Raw genomic sequence first — 23,641 nt, 5'->3', positions numbered from 1 at the left:
GGGTTTGAGGGAACTGAGAGGTGAGAGGCTGGTCCTGCCCATGCCATGGGGCAGAGCAGCTCTCCTCTCCAGCTACCACTGTGCCTGAAGGCAGGCAAGCAGCTCTGAGGAGCAGAGGGCTGCCAGGAGCAGACAGTGCTGAGCCCATGGCCCTCTCCTAAGCCAAAGGACAGCAAGGCAAGAGCAGGATCTGAGAGGAGCAGTTAGGAGCTGGGCCCCAAGGCACCCAGGGAGCCCCAGGGTGTCTGCACGAGTAGGAACAGGGCTCCCTCCCAGCACCGCTCCATACGGTGAATGCTCATGTCTTCTCCATCCCATGGCAGCTGCCTCCCCCAGCACCCCAGAGGGACATGCCTGTGCCATGGCATTCCAGGAGGGAGCTGGGATGATGGTGGGGGCAAAACCGTCAGATGTGAAAAACCTCCTGTAGTCACATTCAGGTGCTGCAGGGTGGAAGAAGATGTAAAAAAACTAACCCAGCCTGCTCTAGCTGTCCCCTGGCTCGGTACATTGGGGCAGTGGCTTGTGCCAGGCAGGCAGAGCTGGGGGGGGCTCAGGAGGGGCAGAGCCAAGAAAGGGGAAACAAGGGCATGTGGAAGTCTCAGTGGCCCAGAGCCAGCACCTGCACCCCAGGACTCACAGTCCTGCACCCAGGGCAAATCAGCACCAGCATCACCGCTGTGCCCCAGCGGCTCCTCCTTCCCAGGCTGAAGCAGCTGGGCTGGGCAGAGGATGCCCAGCTGCCTGCAGGGCCCAGGACAAGGAGCTGCCAGCGGCTCCTGGTGTTCTGACAAGGGCCCCACTGTGCACTCAGCTGTGGGCAGCCCCAGGCACTGCTGCACCTTGGCCCAGGGCTGGCTCCGGTGCTGAGTGCCTGCCTTCACTCCTCCGGGGAGACACCAGCTGACCCTTTCAGGGCGAGGGGAGCTGCTTCCAGGCAGCTGCAGCAGGAGCTGGTGGCTGGCAGGAAAAGGAAGACTTTATCCCCTTGTCTTCCAAAGAAATGCGGCAGAGCCAACAAAGGCAGGGTGAGGGTGCCCTGGCAGGGGCCAGGCATGCCTCTCCTGACGGGGGATGTTTCCCTGGAGACAGAGCAGCACCAGGGGCTGATGCCTCCACACGTGTCCTGTGTTCCCAGGCGCTGGCGGCTCCTGCACAGACAAAGAGGCACTTGATGAGCCAGCGGCAGTGCCCTCACTCGAGGGGTCCCGCCATGCAGCCCGTGCCTGGCAGCTGAGCCGGCAGCTTCACCTCAGCCTGGCCGAGTGTGGCCCAGGAGAGGCAGAAGGGGAGGGAATTGCCCTGGTGCCAGAGCCACGCTGGGCGACGAGGGCACGAGGCCACCAGACCTAGAGCACCACAGCTGCCTGTGCCTTCCTTGGCGAGCAAAACCAAAGCCACGTACTCTGAGATCAGACAGGGATGCAGGCAGCAGGAGCCAGTGTGGCAGCACTGGCCCCAGCCTGGCTCCTCATCGCAGCTTCTCAGCAGCTGTTTCCAGAGCCCAGCCAGACCGGAGCCCACCCCATCACCTGTGCACACAGCACAGGCTCATCTGGGCACCCAGCCCCAGGTATGGCAGCCCTGCACACAGCAGCGTAGCACCATCACTGCTTGCTGCCACAGCTTCTCAGAAAGAAGACACAGGGAGAACAAGGGCTGTGGGCTCAGTGCACCAAGCAAACACCCTGGACTGGTACCCACCCTCCCTTCTTCCAGGTTGAGCCAAGGCTTCTGAGGTTTTTTTCTTCCAGTCCCAGCTGCCCTTGACGCTGGGATCAGGCTCCTCCTTCCCAATGAGAGTGATGGGCTCTGCAGCACTATGCTCCTGCTGTACTTACACGACTCAAGACGTTCCTCTCTGCTCTGATGCTTTGCTCAGTGTGTTCAAGTAACAACAGCAGCCTTAGAAGGGCCTTAATATCCCCAGCTCTGTCCCCTGCCCTCTTCTGGGGCAGCCAGAGTGGTGGCACCCCGCAGTGGGGGCCTCCCAGCAGGACAAGGGGAATTTATGACTTGTTCTGCTCAATGAGCTGCAGCCCAGGGAGAAGAGGGAGTGTTTGAGGGCTGGAGTAGCCCAAAGCGCCTGGTTTCCACACACACTGAAACTACCCTGGACATGCAGCCTGGGCTCCCAGAGGTCCCCATGAACCTGGTCTCTCATTCCACTAATGTGGCAGGTGCCCAGAGTCCTCCAGGCCTCCCAAAGGGTGCTGAAGAGCTTTCTTGGAGCCTTTCCTCCTGTGCAGGCTTAGAGGTCGGTCTCCTCTGCTCCTGCTGTGCAGCTGCAGCTTGCTGATGAGAAAGGGTATAGCAAGATCATCCAAGAGTTGCCTGTCTGGTCTCATCCCACACAGTGGGCACTGGTCAAGTTAGGTCGCGTATGACCAGGACGCTGAGACCACAAATTCAGATGCTGCTAAGAGGGATTTAAAGATAACTGGTAGTCTCCTGAGTAGATCAAGATACCCTGGGGCTGGAGACCAGAAAGATTTTCTTGGCAGAGAAGTTTGCTGTGCCTTTCGGGTAAGGCAGCAGCAGCAGAGGAGACTGAGTGTGTCCCACTGCATGAGAAAGAATAGCCCTGTAAGGTAGCTGAAAGCAAGCAGCACCCTAAAGCCTAGATGCTCCTTGCTATAGGGTGCAGGAATGACTTGCAAAAAAATGAAATGTTGGTCCTGTTGCCATAAAATCAAACCCCAGATCCAATGCTCATGATGCGGAGTTTCAAGCTTCCACTCAAGGAACAGCAGCAATACACAACACTTCAAAGACATGCAGGCAGGACCGTGTCCCTCACACTGGGAGTGGGACCGATTGCCACGAGCTCAGGTGTTCTTGTTCCACTCTGCAAAAGAAACTGGGCGAATCTATATGAGGTGGAGGATCACTGACAGAGATCTCAGGTTCCAGGGTAAGGCTGGCACTTCAGCGAGGGAAGCGGCAAGGACAATCATGTCATGCTGACAGGAGCTCCCCCAAGGCTGTGCGCTACAGCAGGCAAGAAGCTAAGGCAAAGTTGGCCTGGAACAATAATCATCACAAGACCCAAAAGTTCATGTTAAAAAAGTTATTTTCCTGCCTTATTATTAATACATAAATTAGCAACCTTACCAATAGAAATATGTGTCCTACAAAGTATCTAGGTGACAGCTGTGGGAGAAATTTCCAAAATGGATGACTAATGATGGGCATTAAAGGAGGGACTTAAGGTGGTCTTATAAAGAGAGGGGATGTTGTACAAAATGCAACTCGTGTACTTAGTATTTCTGCTGTAAGAAACAGCTGGAAGCGGAGAGGAAGACTGACAGAACTGAGCACAGACGTGGTATCAACAGGCTTAACTGTAGGGTGAAGGTGTCACTCCCAAGGCTGCAGTAGGCGAGATATTTTCAACAGGCAGTTGTAACAGCCTCCAAAGCTGCACCAGGGACACCCTTGTTAGATGCAAGGGAAGAACACACTCACTGGAAAGGTGTGCGATGCAGAAAAGTAGTGCAACCTCCACCCTTGAAGATTTTCAGAGCTCAGCTGGAAAAGGCCCTGAACAATGTGATATAGCTTTTGAGTACACCTTGCGTGGAGTAGGTTGTTTAGATGACCTCCAGAGGTCATTTTGTTCCTGTATTTTTAAAAGGTATTACTAAAACCTAATGTTACATATAGGTCTACTTAGCAAAAAAAATCAAATTGAAGCAGCTGCAGAGAAGGACTACCAGAAAGGTTTTGAAAATGGAAAACTTGTTTTATTGGCACTTAAAAGTTCTTGGCTTGCTTTTCCTAGCAAAATGGAATTTTAGAGAGGACACATCAATTGTACTGATGAAAGTAACTCCAGGAAGAAATGTAACTCAAACAAAAATACTTGGTACAAGATGAAAAAAATGAAATGCCATAAAAAAAAGTTAAAACTGGAAATGAGATGTTTCCAGAGAACAGAGGAAAAAAACTGAGTAACACCTTCCTAACAGAAGAGCAGGAGTAGGGGATCAAACTGTGTCAGGAAGCTCAAGAAATATGTAAGAGCTATTTGTCCCACATTGGTATACTCTGGGTGTTATGAATTAAAGCTTGCAAGTAGCATCATCTCTGAACTGTATTTTAATGAAATCTGGTTCTTTAGAATTTCTGCTGGCCACCTGGAAAGGGCAAAGATTTCTTCTTTCACCTTAATATAAAACTCGGCTTCTAGAGAAGGATCATTTTCATCTGAAGCACCAGTGTGCCATCACAATTAACAAAACCCCCAATACGTGTAAGGAAATCGAGAAGACTGTTGGAGCTTGCTCCTACATTTAAGGAATGCTGCCCCTCCACCCAGGAGGGATGCTCCTTACCTTCATTTATACTAGATGTCCAGGCCCAGATCCTGAATGAAAGCAGTCAGTCTCACTGTGTGCTGTTACAAGGACCTGGAATTCAGGTAATAAGCAAAAGTCTTCCCTCTCTGCTGCATTATGAGAACAGGGAGTTCTCCAGGACTATAAACCATTAGTGCTTAAGATTTTCTGTGAACAGATGTTTAATTTGGAAATTTTTTTGCAAAACATCTATTACACATTCAGCTGTCAGAAGAACCTCAATGGTCCATTTCATTTGATATTCCTGAAGGTGGGCACCTCTTGGTCACGCTGTGTTTTTTCAAACCACCAGGCTATAGGGGATTTCAGTTTTCTGAGCACGAGTTCATGGTCATCTTGTCCTAGCAGACCTGAGAAACTGGCTAGCCAGTGAACTCAACCGAGACACCTTGGCCACAAGTGGTCTGCTAGGAGCTGTAGTGCAGCCTCCAGATGGGAGGATGAGGGAAAGGCATTGTCCTTGCTGCTCACCCAAGGCCACGTGTGACTCAGCAATGCAGGGCTCCAAAGGCTCCAAATTCCTGCACTCTAATAAAATCACCTGGAAGAGCAAGTTGATCAAAGCAATGCAAACCTGAGGGAGTGACAACTGAACAGAGGGTCACTTTATTTTCAGCTGGTTGAGGAGTTCTTCTGCCATTGCAATTATGTCTCAAAGAAACAGCAGCAAAAGTGTGCAATAAGGTGACTGCTAGAAAAGAATCTGAACTCCAGTTTTCTCCCTCTGATGATCACAACCCCCTGCGAGCAGCCTAGGAGGCCATCCTCTTCTAAAAGGATCCTCAGCCTCTGACTGTTAGCCTGGTGACAACTCCACCTGCTTACAGAGACCTCATATTCAGGAACCTCACCGCACTGGCAAATGCCAATCCGCTATCCCCAACCCCCTCAGAACCACCAAGATTTCATACCCTCCACTCATGCTCACACAGGGACTGTGTTTTGATCTCCTCTGTGTATCTCAAATTCCTGAATTGGCTTTTTCTAGCCCAAGTTCAGTATCTTCCTGACCTCTTCTTCCATAACTCAAGGCTTATTTTTAAGTTGCTGCCAGGTTCTTACTTGAGACGACCTGCTAGGCAGGATGTTCTGGTCTTCCAGGTTTAGCATATGAATATACCCCAGATGCAAAAAGGGTACTCACACTTTTACCTCACTAAAAACATAGAGGAACCCTCCCATCATATCAGGCACACTTCCTATTTCTTTTAAAAATAAATATTTATAAACAAAAGGAAGAGATTCAGAGAACTACAATGTTAAAAATTTTCCTGCCAACAGCACAAATGTCTTTTTCATGTAAAGTCACAAGAACAAGTTGTACACCAACACAAGCACTGTCTAAAAACCCTCTCTCCTCATCAGCTGCCATAGTCCTCCACTGCAGGAATCCACATCTCCCATCGCAGCAACCAGCTCCTCTGCACTTCTATAGGACTTGTAATGGGGCTGCTCAATCTCCTTTCGTGATCAAGTCCTCAATATATGCATCCAGTTCATCATCTGTATTAATATCAATGTCCTGAAACCAAAGGCACAAGAAATATGAGTGAAAAGTAAATCTTGAAGAACAATGCAAGAATGGACAAGACAGAGCAGCACAGCATCCTTTGCAACATCTGTGCTGGTCAGCCTTTACGCCCCGACTTCCAGCACTCTCCAGCTGCTGACATCTGCTGTGAAAGCACCATCAGCTCTCCTTGTCAGAGCCTGACAGACAACGCCTGGAAACCAGTCAGTACTTGATGCTCAAACAATGCACTCAAGCAATAGATTTACTGTGCTGATCAGGGTCAAGTTAGTTTTTTTTTTTTTTAGCTTTAACACACATTTTCCTAATAAGGAGCAACTGCTTCCATCTGCTTTCAGTAGCTTTTCCATTGGGTGGTCTTAATTTTATTTAAAGTAGTTTTTTTATTTACAGTTTATTTATTTAAAGCTTTTCTTTAAATATACATGTTATTTTAATTTAATATTTAATAGTATAATTAATAAATAGATTTCACCATAAAATTTTTTATATTAAGTATTATTTGTTTAAAGGTTTGCATTTCTATACATGGGGTTCAGATCTAGCACCACCTTTCTGCCCAAAAATGGGGCAGAAATTCCCTGCAGAACACTGCCTATTCCCAGTGAAATTCTCCTGCAGCCCCATGTTTCATACCAGAAAGCAGAAAACAAATAGAAGCTGTGCACTATGTACATGCCATGAAAAAAATCCATCTGTGAAAATTAACACTCATCAGGATCCCCAAGGCCTGGATCCCAAAAAGTGGGCAGCAACAGCAGCTGCGCACTCAGCTGCTTCTGATGGTCTAAGCCCAAGTGGCACCCAATTGAGAAAGAGCTGAAGCCCAGTTAAATGCTGGACTAAAACACCTCAAGTGCCTGGAGGGGCCTGGGTCTGGGGAAAGTTGCTACACGTGGGGCAGCTCTGGGTTCGCATCCCTTCTGCACCCACCTCCTGCACTTTCTGCAGAAGGGCCACGATGTTAGTCCTCAGCTTCTGTAGTTTCTCCTCTGTTTCCTTCAGCTTTCTCTCCGAGTTGCGGAGGTTTTCTTCACAGGCTTTGGCCCGGGTGTCAGCGCGTGTCTGATATGAATTGCACAAGTTCTGCAGACCTACCTCATACTGTTTGAAATATTCTTTCTGTAGAAGACAAAACACAACAGATGACACGTTAAGAAGAAGCACCAAGCGTCAAGAAAACCCCAGCACTCGCAACTGGAAGAGTCCAGCTAGTGGCACGCCGTGACCGAACACTACCAGCCCAACACCACGGCCCTGCACACCCTGCCTGCTGTTGTTACCATGCTCACATTTACATTTCTGATTTGCCTACTGCAGGCAGCACAAAAATCACACGGGTTTTCACATTCCTCAAAGACCAGAACTGCAACAAAAGCTGCCTGAATTCAGATTAAGGATGCAGCATGTTTTAAAAAGCCTAAAACCACAGTTATGCTGTAGAAAGATCTGACGACCTCTGTACGCAGTGAGTTTCCTTAGTATAGACCACCCAGACAACACAGCTTATTACTGCGAGATAGGAACATCTACACTTGCAGAAAACTCCCGACAAGACCAACATGTCCTGCGGAAGTAGCAGGACCGGTAACTCAAGCAGACGCCTGAATTAACAGAGAGAAAAGAGGAAGAGATAAGAAGGACTGCCAATATATGCATTGCGAGTGAGGGAATAGGGCCCTTTGAAGACTACCAAATAAGCAGTGGCTTTTGTCATTTGGTCATCTGTAGGTGGCTTTTGTCACCTACAGATGCCTCCTGAAAAGGTCTCACTTTGTGGTATGTCAGAGAGGAGACAAGTCAGAGAAGCCAGTACCATTTCTCCACATTTCAGCCTGCACTGGACCTTCCAATACCAGCATGCAGATACTGGTACAGGCTCAGCCCCATCTGTTCCTTGCTCAAATAAACAGAGGCCACAACAAAAGCCTTAAGATATACACCCGACTCACAGGCGGTCAGCCTGCTCACCCGGTGAAGTGTCAGGGGGGTTGGCTTCCCTCTCCCATTTTTAAGATTGCCTCTGTATAAGTTAGATTTATAAGGCTGGGGGCAAAACGAACAGGTATACCTACATCCTATTTCTACAAACCTCTAACCTGGCCTCTCTTTTTTAAAAGCTTAACAGCAATGGACAAGAAGTTAGGATAGTAGCAGCCAACAGCTTTCCCACACAGATGTATGGTAATTAAAAAAATCCTCAGTCAACAACTGTCAAAAGGCCTAAGGCATGTTTCAGAGGCTCTCATTCTCTTTCTCAGCTATGTTAGTCTGCTAAGGATCCAAATAACCTTTTGAAGAGTGCGATCTTGCATCAACAGGATGTACACTTGCCATAAGAATGAAATGTGTGTGGGGAAAAACCCCAAACTTATTTTTCTAGAGATGCTGAACTCACCAAGGGAAACGCCAACAACCCTTCCGCGCTCATGGAACTCAGCTCCTTCTTGGAGATAGGAAAATTGGGAGGTAAGAAGTACCGCAAGCAATTTCTATGCAGGAAAAAAAACACAAAGCCAGAATTGGGAGTTTAAAAGATAAAGCAATCAGACTGCAGCAGCTCACAAAAACTGCAGTGAACCCACCGAAGGATCTGGACGAGTAAGTCTACTGTTTTTTGGCTGCTGCTGGGACCAGTGGTGTCTGGCTCAATTCTGACACAGTCTGAGGTAGAAGGTTCAGCCACAACCACCTCCTCTTCCTGCTGCGTATCTGGAGCCTGGTACTCGGGAGAGGGAGGCTTCATCAACCTCACATCCTCGCTGCCCTTCTCTACCCTGAAAAAAAAAAAAAAAAGGGAAAGTCAGGTATCTTTTTCTACATTGGCCATATCTGAAACACTGTTAAGAGCTTCATCAGAACCTGTACCCAGCTGTCACTCTGAGACCTCTAGATCACACAACAGCTGCCTCCACAGGAACATCACAACAAACCGATGGACAGACTGTATGGAGTCTGTCATGCTCATTCCTTACGAAGCAGCTGGACAGTCCTGAGCACACACACGCTCCCTGACATGACAGCAACATATTTGTCTTCAGCATCTATGGAAGTAAAATGGGGTCTTCCTCCTGAAAGCAAAACAAGCCTCCAAAATCCAGTAGCTAGAGATAGTTACCAGCGATCCCTTGGTGTGGTGTCTGTAGGAACATAATCAAACTTAACCTTCCAGCGTACTGCATGCTTGCCCATTTCCACAGCTGTGACACGGCCTGTGAACCACTCCTTGTTCACACGCACTTCCACATGCAGCCCTTTATCTGCAAGGAGGACGACAGTAAAGATGTTTGCAAACATTCAGATGCTGGGGAGCACATTCTGCATGCGCTCCACAGAAGACAGCCACCCTCAGCAGGGAGGAAACCTAAACCTGTGACAACTTCTTCAAATGGTAAACCATAAAAACACTACTGTCACACAGTTCAACTCCTACTTAGAAACTTTAAAAGGCAAGGAAATTATATGGCATTTTCAGACAGAAAGTTCCTGCTGTACTCCGGGCTGTTTGACACGGGCTTTCCAGGCTCGTGTTGGCCACCAGGACAATTTGCCATGTGTTACTAGTGGGTCACTTTCCAGACAACTCCTTGGGAACAAGCTGAAGAAATGTCCTGCTCTGGCAGAAGGTGCAATACCATTCTGCCTATCATCTTTCCTGGGGGTCTGTCAGCCCCTCTTCTCTCACAGCAGGCCTAGATACAGTCCTCAGCATTTCCTAGCTAACGTAGCTCCATGATCCATTCAGTTAGGAAGGGTGAGCATGACATCAGTCTACACCATGCAGCCAAGCATCACACCCGTTAACGTGACGCAGCCCTCAGATCTTCCCATGCCACAATTGCCTCTTATCGAATCAAGGGGTTCCTGGCCAAAATGTTTCATGCGAGTTAGAGTCATCTCGAGAACACACTAATTCTTATTTTAAAAAGCTCATTAATGAAATCACACATTTAGCCAGTGAGTCTAGTTCTGCAATAGTACTTTTCCACTGTGTTAGACACCAGAGACAGTTGAGGGTTCATTTCTCACCTTTCTGAGCTTTCTTCAGTTCAGCCAGCTCCTCTTCCCCAGCACTGTCTGTGAGCTGTGAGCAGAGAGAGCTCAGATTAGCTGCCTCCCAACAAGATTATAAACACTTGACAAATACCTTCTGCTGGGGAAACAAGTGCACTCTCACCTCTACCACCACCTCACTGGAATCCTTCTTCTCTTCCTTCACTGCCACAAATTTGCCCCGTTTTGTCTTCTCCTTCTTGTGCTCCCCCTCCTCCTCAGACCCGTCCTCTGTCGTGTTCAAGGTCCTCTTCCGAGTAGTGGAAGCCTGTAGGAGGCAAACAAGCTCTAGCTATTACTCCAGCATGCTATCAACCAAAACCTTCTTTCAGCCAAGTTAAAAAAAAAATGCTCAGCATCCAATATTTGATTTGATAGTTAATTAGCTTTTCCAGAAGATTTTAGCAGGTGCTACGTGACCATGCAAATGCTCACCCTGCCACTCCACATTCTTTTTTTCTGGGGAAACAGTCTGGTCTAACAGGGAAGAGATGAAACGAGTCTTCACGAGGGGTGTAGAATGGCACCCTAACCCAAGAGTAAAGTAAAAGTTATCTTGTCCTGTGCAGGGACTACAGTGCAAATCCCATACGACAGAGCAAGACAGGCTAGGCAGAATAGTAGGTAAGGAGCTGACAGTTTTCATCCCATCGAGTCTCACCTGTGGGCATTTGACAGATTTCTTTAGTGCTGGCACCTTGGCAGCTTTTGGACTGGGTGTCTCACGTGGGCTTTTGGGGTTCTGCAGGACAGCAGAGGGTGGTTTCGTTGTTGTACCTGGTTTGGCAAGAGTTTTTAAAGTGCTATTAGACTTTCCAGCTGTCACAGTGTGCTGGTGTGTCCTGGAAGTGCTGGCCTCCTCCTTGGAGAGCATGCTTGCTAGTTTGGGAGTGCTGATATTTGGCCAAACTGAAGAGCTCTTTTTCAGCTGACTGATGGACTTGGGAAGAGGCGTAGGTGGTGGTGGCGGTCTGCTGGGAGCATTCTTGATTACATCAGGTAAAGGAGGAGATCGTGGGCGCTGAGGTCGGATCTGTGACTGGGTGTTCTGAAACAAATGAGGGTACAGAGAAAGGATGGAAGAGTTGGGCACTGCTTTTCAGAGCAGCTAAGGATAGCACAGAAGAGTACAAAGCCTACAGTGTTATCCCATTTACCTCCCCTGCAGGCCGTGTGGTCACTTCTAGAGGCAGTTTCTTTAAGTCCGTTTGAGATCGAATTGGAGTGGTTTTCTTTTTAAAAAAAAAAAAAAACAAAAAAAATCAGAAAAGCCATCTTTAAAAGCTCTCAGGGTCTGCCTGAACCCATCCCAGCAAACAGTTTTCCAGTTTAAAATCAACAATTATAAGAAGGTGTGTTCTGTGTCCTTCAAGAGACATCCCTTCATCCGAACACCAGCAGTCACTCCCATTTTCCTAGCAGAAAATGAAATGCAAGCTGAGATGTTTGTTTTCTGTTATTAAAACAACCCCTACCCCATGAAGGAGCACAGGTGGCATTACAGGCTGAGACAGACATGACTCAGCATCAGCCAGTTGCACTAGGAGGTCCCTCAAACCTGCTGTGGTTAGCTGGAGACCTCCAGATTCACCTGCAGAGCTTCCAGCTTTTCCTGCTGCTGGCGGATTTTCTCTGTCAGTTGTTTCTGCTTTTCCTCCTGTGATTTCAAGTCTTTCTTCAGAGTTCCCAGTGGTACCTTCTGCTTCTGCTCTGCAGCTTCACATCTAGGATGAAGGGAATGCAAGACAACCTCAGCAACAACAGCAGAACCTGCACTGTCTCACACACACAGCACTGTCCCCTTACCCCATCTCAAATGCAGCAGTAAAACCACTTCCCTTTCTGCAGTAGCCACAATCTCAAAACCAGTGGTTTTCTTCTTGGGAAGCACATATATGATTTAAGGATCAAAAGCATAGTTGTTAAAAAACAAGCCATTTACGCTGGGAATTACCAATTCAGAGCCCAGGAGCTAAGCAAAGCTTAGGAACAGCTGCGACTCGTTTTCTATACTGTTTCTGTACTCTGGACTTTTACAGCAATTTTCCTTCCTATCAACTTACGTCTTCATATCAATTCCTCTTTTTACAGACTTCCTTTCCATTTAGAAAGGAAAGGTTATTACCAGTAACACGTTGTCCTGGTTTCGGCTGGGATAGAGTTAATTTTCTTCCTAGTACCTGGTACAGTGCTGTGTTTTGGATTTAGTATGAGAATAATGCTGATAACACACTGATGTTTTAGTTGTTGCCAAGTAGTTGTAGTGCTTACACTAAGTCAAGGACTTTTCAGCTTCCCTTGCTCTGCCAGGTGCACAAGAAGCTGGGAGGAGGCACAGCCAAGACAGTTGATCCAAACTGGCCAAAGGGATATTCCACACACAGTCACGCAGGGATGATGTGAGACAGGAAAGCAGCAGTACCAAGACAACTCTTGCACTACACAAGAGATCCACCTGACTCCTACACTGCCTTGGAGCCAAGCCGTTAAAAACTTCCTCCACGTGGGAGTCTTGCAGATAAAGGGAGGACCCCACTCTCGTCGTGGATCACACAGAGCTCCAAGGGGCTGATGAGAGACGATCTCTGATCTGACCTGCCAACTGATGGGATATCCCCTAGTCTGCGAGATACATACTGTGGTCAGCTTTGTCAGTGGAAAGAAGCACAAGCAGTTTCTCCATCAGCCTCCTCTCAGCTAAAGCACTGCAGGGGAGTTTTTGATAGAGCGATTACTTCCTCAGCTAAGAAAGTATCTGTCATCACTGCAAAATGATTGCCTGACACCAAAGCTGCAATTCCCAAAGATAAAGCTGAACAAGTGGCACCATACACAAGTTTCCCAGCAGAGAAATGCCATCTCCTATGTCATTGCATGGATTGAGGCTGAAAACAGCTGTATCTAACCGCACAAGAAAGTATGAACGTGCCCGTTAATTCTGCCGACAGGAAAAAATTAAGACTACTCATGACATTCAAAACCACAGATTGCATCAGTAGAGGCAGCAAGTCAGAAAAAAGGAATTATCTTTGTAGTCAGAATAGTCTGCAACTCAGCACCAAGACTTTGGTGATGCTCATGGAGCTTTGAACCAAAGAGTCATCTTCAGCTGGTGTTTCAGCCATGAGTCCAAACACCATTTAGGACCCAACCGGATTTTAGATAGGAAAAGGGAGGAGAACGAGCCTGACACTGAAGTGTGACATAGACATGCTGCCTTCTCTGTGACAAAGCGAGCAATGGTGCCACTTAGTGGCCCCAACTTAGCTGACCCCAACATAGACCGTGGCATCGGAAAGGGTGACTGCTTTACATGACAGAGATGGAGAAGGGCATTCAGCTCCCATGATCCGGGACAACGTGCCACCAGCAGAAACTGAGGTGTAGGTGGACAAATCAGAAGGGTGGGGAACAGCTCAGTGCCAATAGTGGACACAATGCAGGCAGACAATGCTGAAGCAGCCAAAACCACCACGTGGTCTTCTGATGCCAGGAGAGAGTCTGAACATCAACTCTGACAGTGCTTCATCTTCAACTTGGCTGGATGAGATTCTGCACAGACCCTCACGGCGCACAAGCTTGAGGCCCCCTACCCATGGTGGCAACAGCGATGCTTTCCAAATCCTCAGTCCTCCCTCAGACAGTACAAATACCTGGAATGGAACAGCTGGGGCAGATGGTCAAGACACAGAGGTGAAGGTGTCCAAACCCATGGCACAAGGACACAGCAAGAAACATCAGGCAGTAGAGCACTTGGAAGGGAAGTTCAGAAGTGCAGTGACTGCAAGGAAGCCCTGCTTTCTAGTGGCACCAACCAAGCCAGAGGAGTGCTAGTGCAACTTCTGTAGATAACCTTCTGCGTCGTGTAAAAGGACACAACTGCACTCACTGTTGGAAAGTGCACGTGAGCCTACTCAATCCACAAATATTCTAGAGTTATCCTCCCAGAGTAAGACTCCTGAGATCCCTTTGAAGAAGCTGAAATGACCAGAAGTTTGGATCACCTGTCCAAAGCACTTCACCTACCCTTTCCCACCTCCCTGCAAGGGGGACGTGGGACGACACCATGCGTGCGCACACTGCGGAGGCACTCTAACTTGCTCCAACCAACATTCCAACATGTTCCCACATGAAATGCAGCCAAACCCCTCCAATTTTTCAAGGTTTTGCAAATACAAAATTTAAACTCTTTCATCAGTAAATCAAGTTCCTGTTAGGTTACATGATAAGAAAGCTCGTCTGCGCATACACAAGAGAGCACAAAGACAGCGGGAGGTGGGGGAACCTGAGTAACACCCTTCCCTGGCTACTCCCAGGCCATCCCAGGAGCCACCAGCCCATCCAAGGCCCATTTCCACAAGCCCAGAGGCCCAAAGGCAGCTCAGGGAATGCAAATTCCCTGAGGAACAGATACCCCATTTGGGGGGGTATCACTCCCAGGGCTCAGCCCCAGTGTCCAGTCAATGGGAGCAGCTCTCCGAAGCATCTTTTGGACCAATGGGAGGAACAAAAAGCAGGTAAAGGAATGGATTGAGATGATTTGGGGAGGAACAAACATGAGAAAACAGAGAAAGGGCTAAAAAGGGACAGTTGTACATAAACAGTTGGCTGGTCAGTACACTTGTCTTTGTACTAAACTCCACTTCTAACTATTTTTCTTGGCAAGGGGTGCATATGTGTATGGGGGTCTGAGTGCCAGCAGCTGGAATGGGACCACCGGTCGCAAGGATCTGTGTGCCTGGGTGCTACCAGCTGCAGTGATTGCAGGCGTGCACATGAACGTGTGATTCACAGCAAACATCGGGCCAGACGAGCCAGCAAGGACATGGCCTGGGAGCAAGGGGAGGGGGTGTCTAAGGGCGAGCCCTCAGGAGCTGACTACTGGAGGGACCAGGGAGTCCTGCCTGGCTGCTAGAGACGGGTTTGGGGGTGTAGGCAGAGCTGTGGGTGCCTCTGGGCAGGAGGCACCTGGGAAGAGCAAGGATCCAGATCCGCTAAAAGATGGAGAGCGTGCCCAAGGTAAGACACTGGGAGGTCTGTAGTGCATATGTGTTATCTGTGTCCACATGAGGAGGTCTGTACCCCTCACCCCCTCAGGGCTCATCTATCCCGGTGCAAGTAACCAGAGGGACGAGATCCCAGGACCAGATACGGACATGAGTATTTCCACTAGTAGTCCTTCATCCTGATCAGCCAAGAGGGAAAAGGATGATGCTGCTGGTGCAGTTTGCGTGATGGCTGCGCGTGTCTGCCTGTGTTGATCTGCGTGGCCGGACGTGCATACGTGCATGGTCTATCTTTGTTTGTGAGTGCATCTACCAGCAACACATTCCCAGCCTCGCTACTGCTTCCACCTGGGGGGCTGCAGGTGTGGCAGCCTCTTCTCGGGCTCGCAGATTCGGCCCTGCCCCAGCAGTTTAGTTGAGGACATCCTCAGCGCAACCACACTCTTCATAGCCCCGCACCAAGGCACAAATACATGGAGCAACAGGGAAGTTAGCATTGGTATTCTTCCAATGACAGGTGCCAAAAGGAAAAAGCCAGAAAATCAATACTTTCCAAATATCAGTATCAACACTTCTTTGTAGCCTTTTCAGCCACAGATGTTAAAATTTTTATTCCAATTAAAAGTTACCACCTGGATTAATTCCTTTTCTCTTTAAACACTGAGCCAAGGCACCTAAATTACAGCTGAGCAGCTTCATACAACAAAGACAAGAATCAGCTTCTAGCAGTGTCTCTCTCCACAGAAAAGAAGCAGCCTAGAGCAATCATTTTCCTCAATCAAATAAATTGCTAGATTCTACCTAAATTTTATAACTGTGAAACACACTGCTGGTAAACGAATCGATGTGTTGCTCCCTCAAGTGTGCAAAATGTCATTCTTGGGCTCACTGCAACTCAGAGATGTTGCTGCAGTTTGCGTGTCTAATGGGTTGGAGCTATAGTAGCAATAAAGACAATTGCAAAGACCCCACTGAACACGTACTGCTCCCAGCCTGCGCTTATGACTATTCTTTAATTGCTGTCTATGCTACCTACATTAAAATTAACATGCACAAACTAATCATATTTCCAGTGGCAGTGCAGAAAAAAACATAAAGGAACTTAATTTCACCAAATCAGTGGTTGAGGTTGGAGGGGCCTCTGGAGGTCATCGGGTCCAACCTCCTGCTCAGGCAGGGCCACTCGGAACTGGTTGCCCAGGACCATGTCCTGGAATATCTCCAAGGATGGAGACTGCACAACCTCCCTGGGCAACCTGTGCCGGGGCTCGGTCACCTTCACAGGGAAAAAGTGTTTCCTGATGTTCAGAGGGAACCTCCTGTGTTCCAGTTTGTGCCCATTGCCTCTGGTCCTGCCACTGGGCACCACCGAGAAGAGCCAGGCTCCGTCCTCTTTGCAGCCTGCCTTCAGGTACATTGATGAGATACATCATACGCTGATGAGATCCCCTTGAGCCTTCCAGGCTGAACAGCATATACTGGTGCCTGGGGTTGTTCCTCCCCAGGGGCAGGACTTTGCGCTTCTCCTGGTTGAACCTCATGAGGTTCCTGTTGGCCCATTTCTCCAGCCTGTCCAGGTCCCTCTGGATAGATGCACGACCCTCTGGCCTATCAGCCACTCCTCCCAGTTTGGTATCATCTACAAACTTGCTAAGGGTGCACTCTGCAATTTGTATATTGCACAAATGCCACCAACGTGTCGGCTCCAAATACATACGTCATCACTACTTTTTTACAAACTGTGACCACAGCTTAAAGGTACAGAATTACTGCCTATCCCTCCAATTGTTCTCAAAGAATAGACGACCAGGAAAAAAAAACAAAAACCACGTGCAGATAATGCACGCTGCAGAAAAGCCTTTATATTAACTGATTCTTACCTGTCTTGTTCAGGATCAGGATTCATAGAGCATACCCAGCTATCAGGGTAATTCTTCTCCACTGAACTCAGCTGGAATGGGAGAGTCCGCCATTTCAGACATACATCTGTTAGACAAACAATTTGCAAGTCAGAAATATACAGCCTGAGCCACAAAATCATTTTTTTCCAAACCCATTTAATACCCAAGGACCAAAACAATTTCTAAAGTATATTCAATGACAGTAAGACTAATGGCCACAATAAAACAAAGTGAGACAGCCACAGGATATACTGAGTCAATTATTGCTTCCTGCTCACAAAATGCTTGGAGGAAGACCTCAAATCTTGTACAAGGCATCCATAACAAGAATCTGATGAAGTCTGGCATCAACCAATACTAGAGGACGTCACATACACTGCTGTAATGACAGCACATACTGAACAGCCAGTCCTGAAATCACTGCTTATCTGAGAAGTCAGGCTGTCTCTTACTGATATCAACACAAAACAAGTCAGAGATTTATCCACTAAAAAAAAAAAATTATAATAATCTAATAAATTTTAGATGAACCAGGAAGACAGATTTGGCTTTCAGAGCATTGCTGGCCTACCAGGAAATCAACAGCTTAAAAAAAATCAAGTTTTGCCAAGAAAATGCAAATGTTCTTAAATCAGGCTCTGGAAGGATGTCAACAGCAGAGGACAAGAAGAATGACAGGAAAGCCCCTCCTCTTTGGGAGGAACTTGGAAAGGACTAAGAAAACCGTCAAGGCAGGAGAGCCTAACAAAATAATTCCACAAGACTGGCCTCACATTCCTTGCTACACCCTCATCCCCAAGTCCTGTGGGGAAAATGAGGTCGAGCGAGTTTGGTGTCCCTCTACTAAGAAACAAAGTGATTGTCTTGAGATCTCCCTTACCAGTAAGGGCTTAGCCAGACCTGTTTAGAGGTGCACGAAGAGAACTTGCATTAAATTTGAAAGTTGACTGTAAATGGTTCCCTTCTGTGCTCAGACCTAGTACCTACCAGCCAATGCATCAGAATACAAATTACTTGGCCACTTTCCATTGCCTATGGGGAAGTTTCAGATTTTATTCTAGTGTTGGGATGGGTGGCTTTGGCCAGTTCCAGTTCAAATGACATTTCTAAGCCCATTCTCAACATTGTTACTGGCCACACCTGCCCCGTTCTGTAAGGGTACCTGAAGAACATCACGGTTAGTAAACTGTGCAGGAAAGGAACCTTATGCCAAGATGTCTAAGTGTACCATCAAGTGCAGACAAAGGCAACTCACAGAAGGAGATATGCCCTACAAGGGGATAATGATAGCGAAGCTCATGTCAAATCTCCTACCCATTTAGCTGCCCACAACTGCAGCCAGGAGTACTTCCCCACTTCCCCAGGGAGGACCAGCCTCCTAATTGCAGCCTGGTCGGACGCACCGCACTGAATCGTGGTAGGGATCTCCATGGCTCTCCGGCGTTTGTAGCGCAGTTCACTAGATGGAGGCTGGTTCCAGTTTGCTGACAAATAACCAAATTCATCCCAGAACTTGATGATACCTCTCTGGGCTGGAAAACAAACAAGGCCCCACTCAGTATGGAGCCATTATCACAAAAATCACCACTTGCACTCTTGGCTGCCCTCCCCCTTAACTGCCTTCCAGCCACCAAAGCTTCCCCTTCCAGCCACCAAAGCTTCCCCTTCCAGCCCCTGGTAATTGTGAAGCTTCATTACCTATAGCAACATCCTTCCAATACTGAGCCAAATGCTCTCCCATGGCCTTCAGCAAGTGTCGATACTCTTTGGCATCAGCGAAGTCTTGTTTATTATGGGTTGGCTCCAGAACCAAATAGGGCACATCCACCACCCCTACCACTCCACCACATGCCCTGGAAGAGGGACACACAGTCACAAAGATCATTAAACTACCAGGTCATTGTTCAGAGAAACGATATTGAAAATAGCAGGTTACACACACACACACACTCACCCACTCACCCATTCCTGCAGCAGTACTGGCTTTAATTTATCAGCTTTCTAAATCAGACTCGAGCTGGCATGCAAAAAGTAAGGTGGGCTCAAATATTTGTATTTGCTTTCAAGACCTATTCTCCCTGTCCCTAGGATGAGGCAGTATTGCTACCAGTATTCATCAGCCCCAAATGCCAGCACCGAGCACAAAAGCCTCATACTGCCGCAGGTATTACCAAAATTTGTGTAGAGAACTCCCTATCAAGAAACCAGGAAAATATTGGGCATAAATATAATTTATTTGTCAGAATCCAAATTAAAGGCTGACAAAACGAGTAAGCCTCATGCTCGTGAAGAATGATTAATGCAGAACAAATTTACTTTGCACAGCCTAAGTTATATGTAGGAACATGCCACGCTTAAGCAAAAAGATGGCTGAAGAATCTCCAGGAACTCACATGCCACCCTCCAGCTGCGGGCCCACCTTCTCATACATCTTTATTAGTCGACTGCAGTTATAAATGAACATGCCATCCAATTCACGTTGCTCAATATTCACACCAAAGATAAAATTCAGTTCTTTGGGTTCCTTCAGCGCCCTGTAAGAGAATGAAACAGAGCCTCAGAGATGTTGAAAATAAAACTAATGATTTGCTGTCATTAGACAGAGGATATGGATATCCAGCACCTTTGGGCATTATGGGTTTACTAACACCTGTCGTGGAGTCTGCTACTTCTAAAAAAAACAAAGCATTTGTCGAATGGGCATTACAACTAAACATGAACAAAATACAAAAACTTTGCAATACAGACACCAACTTAGGCTGGTCAGTATCTGTTCAGATAATTTAGTTATTCATTTGGATATGTCTTCTCCTTCACAAATGGTTTCTGGATTTTATTTCAGATCTGCCTGTTCAAAAACATCGCCGTTAACTAGTTTTATGAAAGTACTGTTAGGCACAGACTGGTCCTCTCCAATGCTATTTTGGTTTGTATTTTCCAGATGTAGATCCCTATGCTAGACAAAGCATGGAAATTAAGATTTTGATACAAAGCTACAGTCTTGATATCCAGATTCTGGGAAAGTTCTCATAATTACAAGTTTTACAATGCTATTACTCTAAGTTTGAAAGTTGGAAAATACAACACACAGCCCAAGCACAGCTTTTTTTCTGGAAAGGACAGGATAGCTATTTGCATGATTTCTACTTATCTGTGCAGCAAATGACGTGAACAAAAGTTGGCCTCACATATGTTTGTGAGCACATACGGATTTCTGAATCTGAATCTTTGATTAGCAGGAATTGTATCCCCTGCGATGCAGAAAGCCTCAAGAGATTTAGATCTCTTTTTGTTATAAATCAAACAAAATCCCCGTGTCTCACAAACAGAACTACTGGTCTTTAACAGACTAAATTAAGTAGGTTCCACAGCTTCCATGAAATCTATGCTGAGGATTTTTCATAATGAGGATCCTCGGTTTCAGGCTGAAGGTATCATCAAATGTGAGGTCTAAACTTTTAACTATTGCAAGGCATAGTCTATACCACTGTCCTACCCACCCCTCTCATTTTTGACCTCCTTTATTTCCCACCCCCATCCCATCAAATTCTTAGCATTTGTGTGCTTTATCCCAATCAGGAATTTGACTTCTCCTTAAGTTGAAGATAGTGGAATTTAAAATGATCCGTTGACTGTCTGCTAATATCAGATATTAAAAGAACCTGAGCTGTGCCTGCATGAGCACTGCACAATAATAATCTGCAGATATAAGATGTAGGTGTGCCTTAACGGTCAAGCATCTCAAAATAAATCCCTGATATAGACTCATTTCATGTTAACTTTCTGTTTAAAGCCATCCTCTTCCTCACACAGATGTATAGGTACCTTGTAACACACGTTCCTTTAAAACAGATGACTCTAAAATAAGTTACTAGGAAAACACCTGGAATAGCAGCTTTCAGTAATTTTAAACCTAAACCTTTGCCAAGAGGTGTTTAGAACACTGCCAACATAGAAGCTGGGCTAGAACATTATCCTTTTGGTCTCAGCTCATCCAGGTGGACAACTGTGATTTGAGAGCATGAGTAGGTGTGGCAAAACACCCATCTCAGGGATTAATTTTCTTTTTCTAACTTTTGGAAAAGGACATAGAGCCTTAAATTTCAAGTAACAACGTGCACTCACCTACAAAATAGGAAGGGCATCTCCTCATTTTTATCAGAGAGGACAGGAAGTCAAATTATCATCCAAACCATGAAAAATTAAGTGGTGGGCCAAAAGCCCAGGATTTTATTACTAGGACCTTAGTATCTGTCCTGTCCACTGGATTTATAACCTGACCTTACACAGGCTTTGGAAACCAGAAAGCATTTCTTTCATTGATGCACCCAGCACCAGAGAAACAGCAGAAAACTGTTCTAGGACATTCTCTGTAACTCAAGAGTTTTCTGAGAGGCTACAGAAATTGTTTCGTACAGAAGGTTTCCTATCATACACATTTTTCAGGAATTTCTTCTGTTTTCTGGATAAAATACAAGATTATGGAAAAGCCTGACCCTCTGAACTGTCTCTGATCACCAGTGATGAATGCAGGGACACAGGGAAAGTCATATGCCTGCCCAGAGCTGGCTGAGCACCCGGCAGCTCTCGCCCGGGAGCACACATGGCCGAGTCTGTACAGAAATCTGGACAAAAGGCCTTTTCCTCTGCTGTTGGTTGGCTGTCACATACATCTATTTTCCTCATCATCACATACTTGAAACCTGACTAGAGATAACCTTTTGAGGTATCTACAATTGGGGTATTCTTCCTAACCAGCTGGTTTTCATTTTGTGGCCTACAAACCTTCTTAGATTTAAACAGAAAGAACCGCTGAAGAAAACTTGGAATCTCTCATTTCCAACTAGTCAATAAAGGGCATAGAGAAGCTATTTTCAAACAAACTTGTATTGTCCAAGTTCTTGTTCAGCTTTTTAAAAGGAAAAAGTATTTTGCCCATTGACAGGAAGGCCAGAAGACCATTCACAAAATTTTACTTTGTGCACTAACGTCATCTAAACCAAGAATTAAAAGGCAAGCTGTACATGGAAAAGTACATGGAAGCTGAAGAAAACAGCTTCTCCCAAAAGTTTCTGCATTCTTCAGATCACAGCTCTAGCACTTTTAAATTAAAGCTGTATTTATTTATTTATTTATTTTTAGCATCTTAAGATGCATTAGATATATCTCTGGCAACAAGTCTGGGATAGTTCTGACCTAAGCAGCCATGTAAACTAGCATGCAAAACAACTAGGTGGGAACGGAGACTTGGTATATACAAATCCCTAACTTTCTCAGGCTCAGCATTTGTTCTAAGAGCATTTGTTTCTGTTTACGACTTCATTTGTGAAATGCATATGACAAATTTGCAAAAAAACTATACACAAAGAGTGAAATATTCCTGTGAGTACACTGATAGCGAAGTTAATTGCAACCAGAGCCAAGTTAGAACGGTGTCTTGGGATTTCATAGCACTGACTATAACAGAACTCAGCTAGTTTTTAGAAAACATCTCTACAAGTCTAAAAGCCATTTCACTGTAACTTGCTAACATTTGTTTGCCTCCCTGAATCTTACCTGCAGATGAAAAAGCAAAAGAGTAAAAAAAGCTGACGTGAAAACCAGGTAGACATCTACAGAAAACAAGCCAAATCCAAAGATGTCTTTCAGCAAGTAAGACGGGAATAGCAGAACCCACCAGAATAGCAAACTCAATCCCCTTGGTTTAACAGCCAGGGCATACAGGATGCCCGCAGATATTTAATCTTTGAGCTGAACTGCTCCCTCCACCACACAAGCAAAATAGGAGAGACATCTGAGCACGTGGAGTGAACAGCCTGGGAAAAACAGAGCTTTGAACCACCTCGCACTCACCGCTGCTTTGCATCCTTGATCTTTCTCTTGACATCAGCCTCCCGGCGCATGGTTATTGCAGAGTTTTGGACTTGACGTAGCGTCACCTGCAAACAGGCATCGCACAGCAAAACTGCTACTGTGAAATTCATTAAATTAACTCACTTCTATGATTTTTGCCCCCTTCAGGAAGATCTCAGAAATATTTTAAATGTAAAGAATCCACGAATGGTGGAGGGTGACAAGCAGCATGCCTTTTCATTTAGGGCAGCATTTGCGGCTGCGTTGTTTAAGCAGCTACACAGTTGCTTGGAAGAAAATGTCTAAATGTAACTAGTCTAAGGCATCTGAAACCAGAGGGTAATGGAGGCACAGGGAAACAGCCAGGGTACTTGGATACTGTTGTTTCCATTAGATGCCAATAGGAAGTACAGTGATTTTAAGCTGCTGTCACTTGCTGACCCATCTGGCATCCCCACGAGCCCTCCTACTCAGCGGTGGGCTGGGTCTCAGCCTTGCTCCCATCAAGAGCCACAGCCCCACTGGGAGGAAGCAAACAGCCCCTCTCCAAAAGCCCCTGCCCAAATGCTTCAGAGCCGGCTGCACAGGCAGTGAGGGGGAACAGCCAAAAAGCACCCAATTTTACTTCTGTTCAAATACTTCACGTTTCCCTGGCCTCTTCTGCAGAGGCTGACATCAAACAAAGTGCCTGGGGGCTGGGGGTTGCCTTCCCACTCAGAATATATTGGAGGTTGTAGGCAGGGAAACGTCAGCACGGTTCCCACTTGGGCTGGAAGCCACATGTAGATGTTGAAGCACGTCCAGCAGTGATGAGACCACAGAGCTGCCTGAATGCTCTGGCAACTCACCGCCGACTGAAGTCACCACCTGCTTAACCTACAAACCGGATGCTACCACTGGGTGCTGACCAGCCAGCGCTGCTCCAAAGCCACCACT

General features: G+C 46.6%; 1 protein-coding gene across 1 annotated transcript in view; it reads right to left on the bottom strand.

The window, feature by feature from the left end:
• Positions 1–3,678: 3,678 nt before the first annotated feature.
• The window catches only part of MORC2 (MORC family CW-type zinc finger 2), a 42,914-nt gene continuing 22,951 nt past the window's right edge, over positions 3,679–23,641 (bottom strand). Inside the window, exons 11-25 of the mRNA XM_075167118.1 lie at positions 22,706–22,791; positions 19,246–19,386; positions 18,551–18,705; positions 18,256–18,384; positions 16,832–16,937; positions 11,537–11,669; positions 11,103–11,177; positions 10,607–10,993; positions 10,070–10,213; positions 9,922–9,976; positions 9,011–9,152; positions 8,478–8,669; positions 8,291–8,384; positions 6,826–7,014; positions 3,679–5,883 (exon numbers count right to left, since the gene is read on the bottom strand). Of these exons, the coding sequence (XP_075023219.1) occupies positions 5,815–5,883; positions 6,826–7,014; positions 8,291–8,384; positions 8,478–8,669; positions 9,011–9,152; positions 9,922–9,976; positions 10,070–10,213; positions 10,607–10,993; positions 11,103–11,177; positions 11,537–11,669; positions 16,832–16,937; positions 18,256–18,384; positions 18,551–18,705; positions 19,246–19,386; positions 22,706–22,791 (2,097 nt within the window). The 3' untranslated portion in view covers positions 3,679–5,814. The remainder of the gene's footprint in view (positions 5,884–6,825; positions 7,015–8,290; positions 8,385–8,477; positions 8,670–9,010; positions 9,153–9,921; positions 9,977–10,069; positions 10,214–10,606; positions 10,994–11,102; positions 11,178–11,536; positions 11,670–16,831; positions 16,938–18,255; positions 18,385–18,550; positions 18,706–19,245; positions 19,387–22,705; positions 22,792–23,641) is intronic.

Source organism: Calonectris borealis, chromosome 18 (assembly GCF_964195595.1).
Source record: "Calonectris borealis chromosome 18, bCalBor7.hap1.2, whole genome shotgun sequence".
Classification (NCBI taxonomy): domain Eukaryota; kingdom Metazoa; phylum Chordata; class Aves; order Procellariiformes; family Procellariidae; genus Calonectris; species Calonectris borealis.
This window is presented reverse-complemented; position numbering and strand designations above follow the sequence as displayed.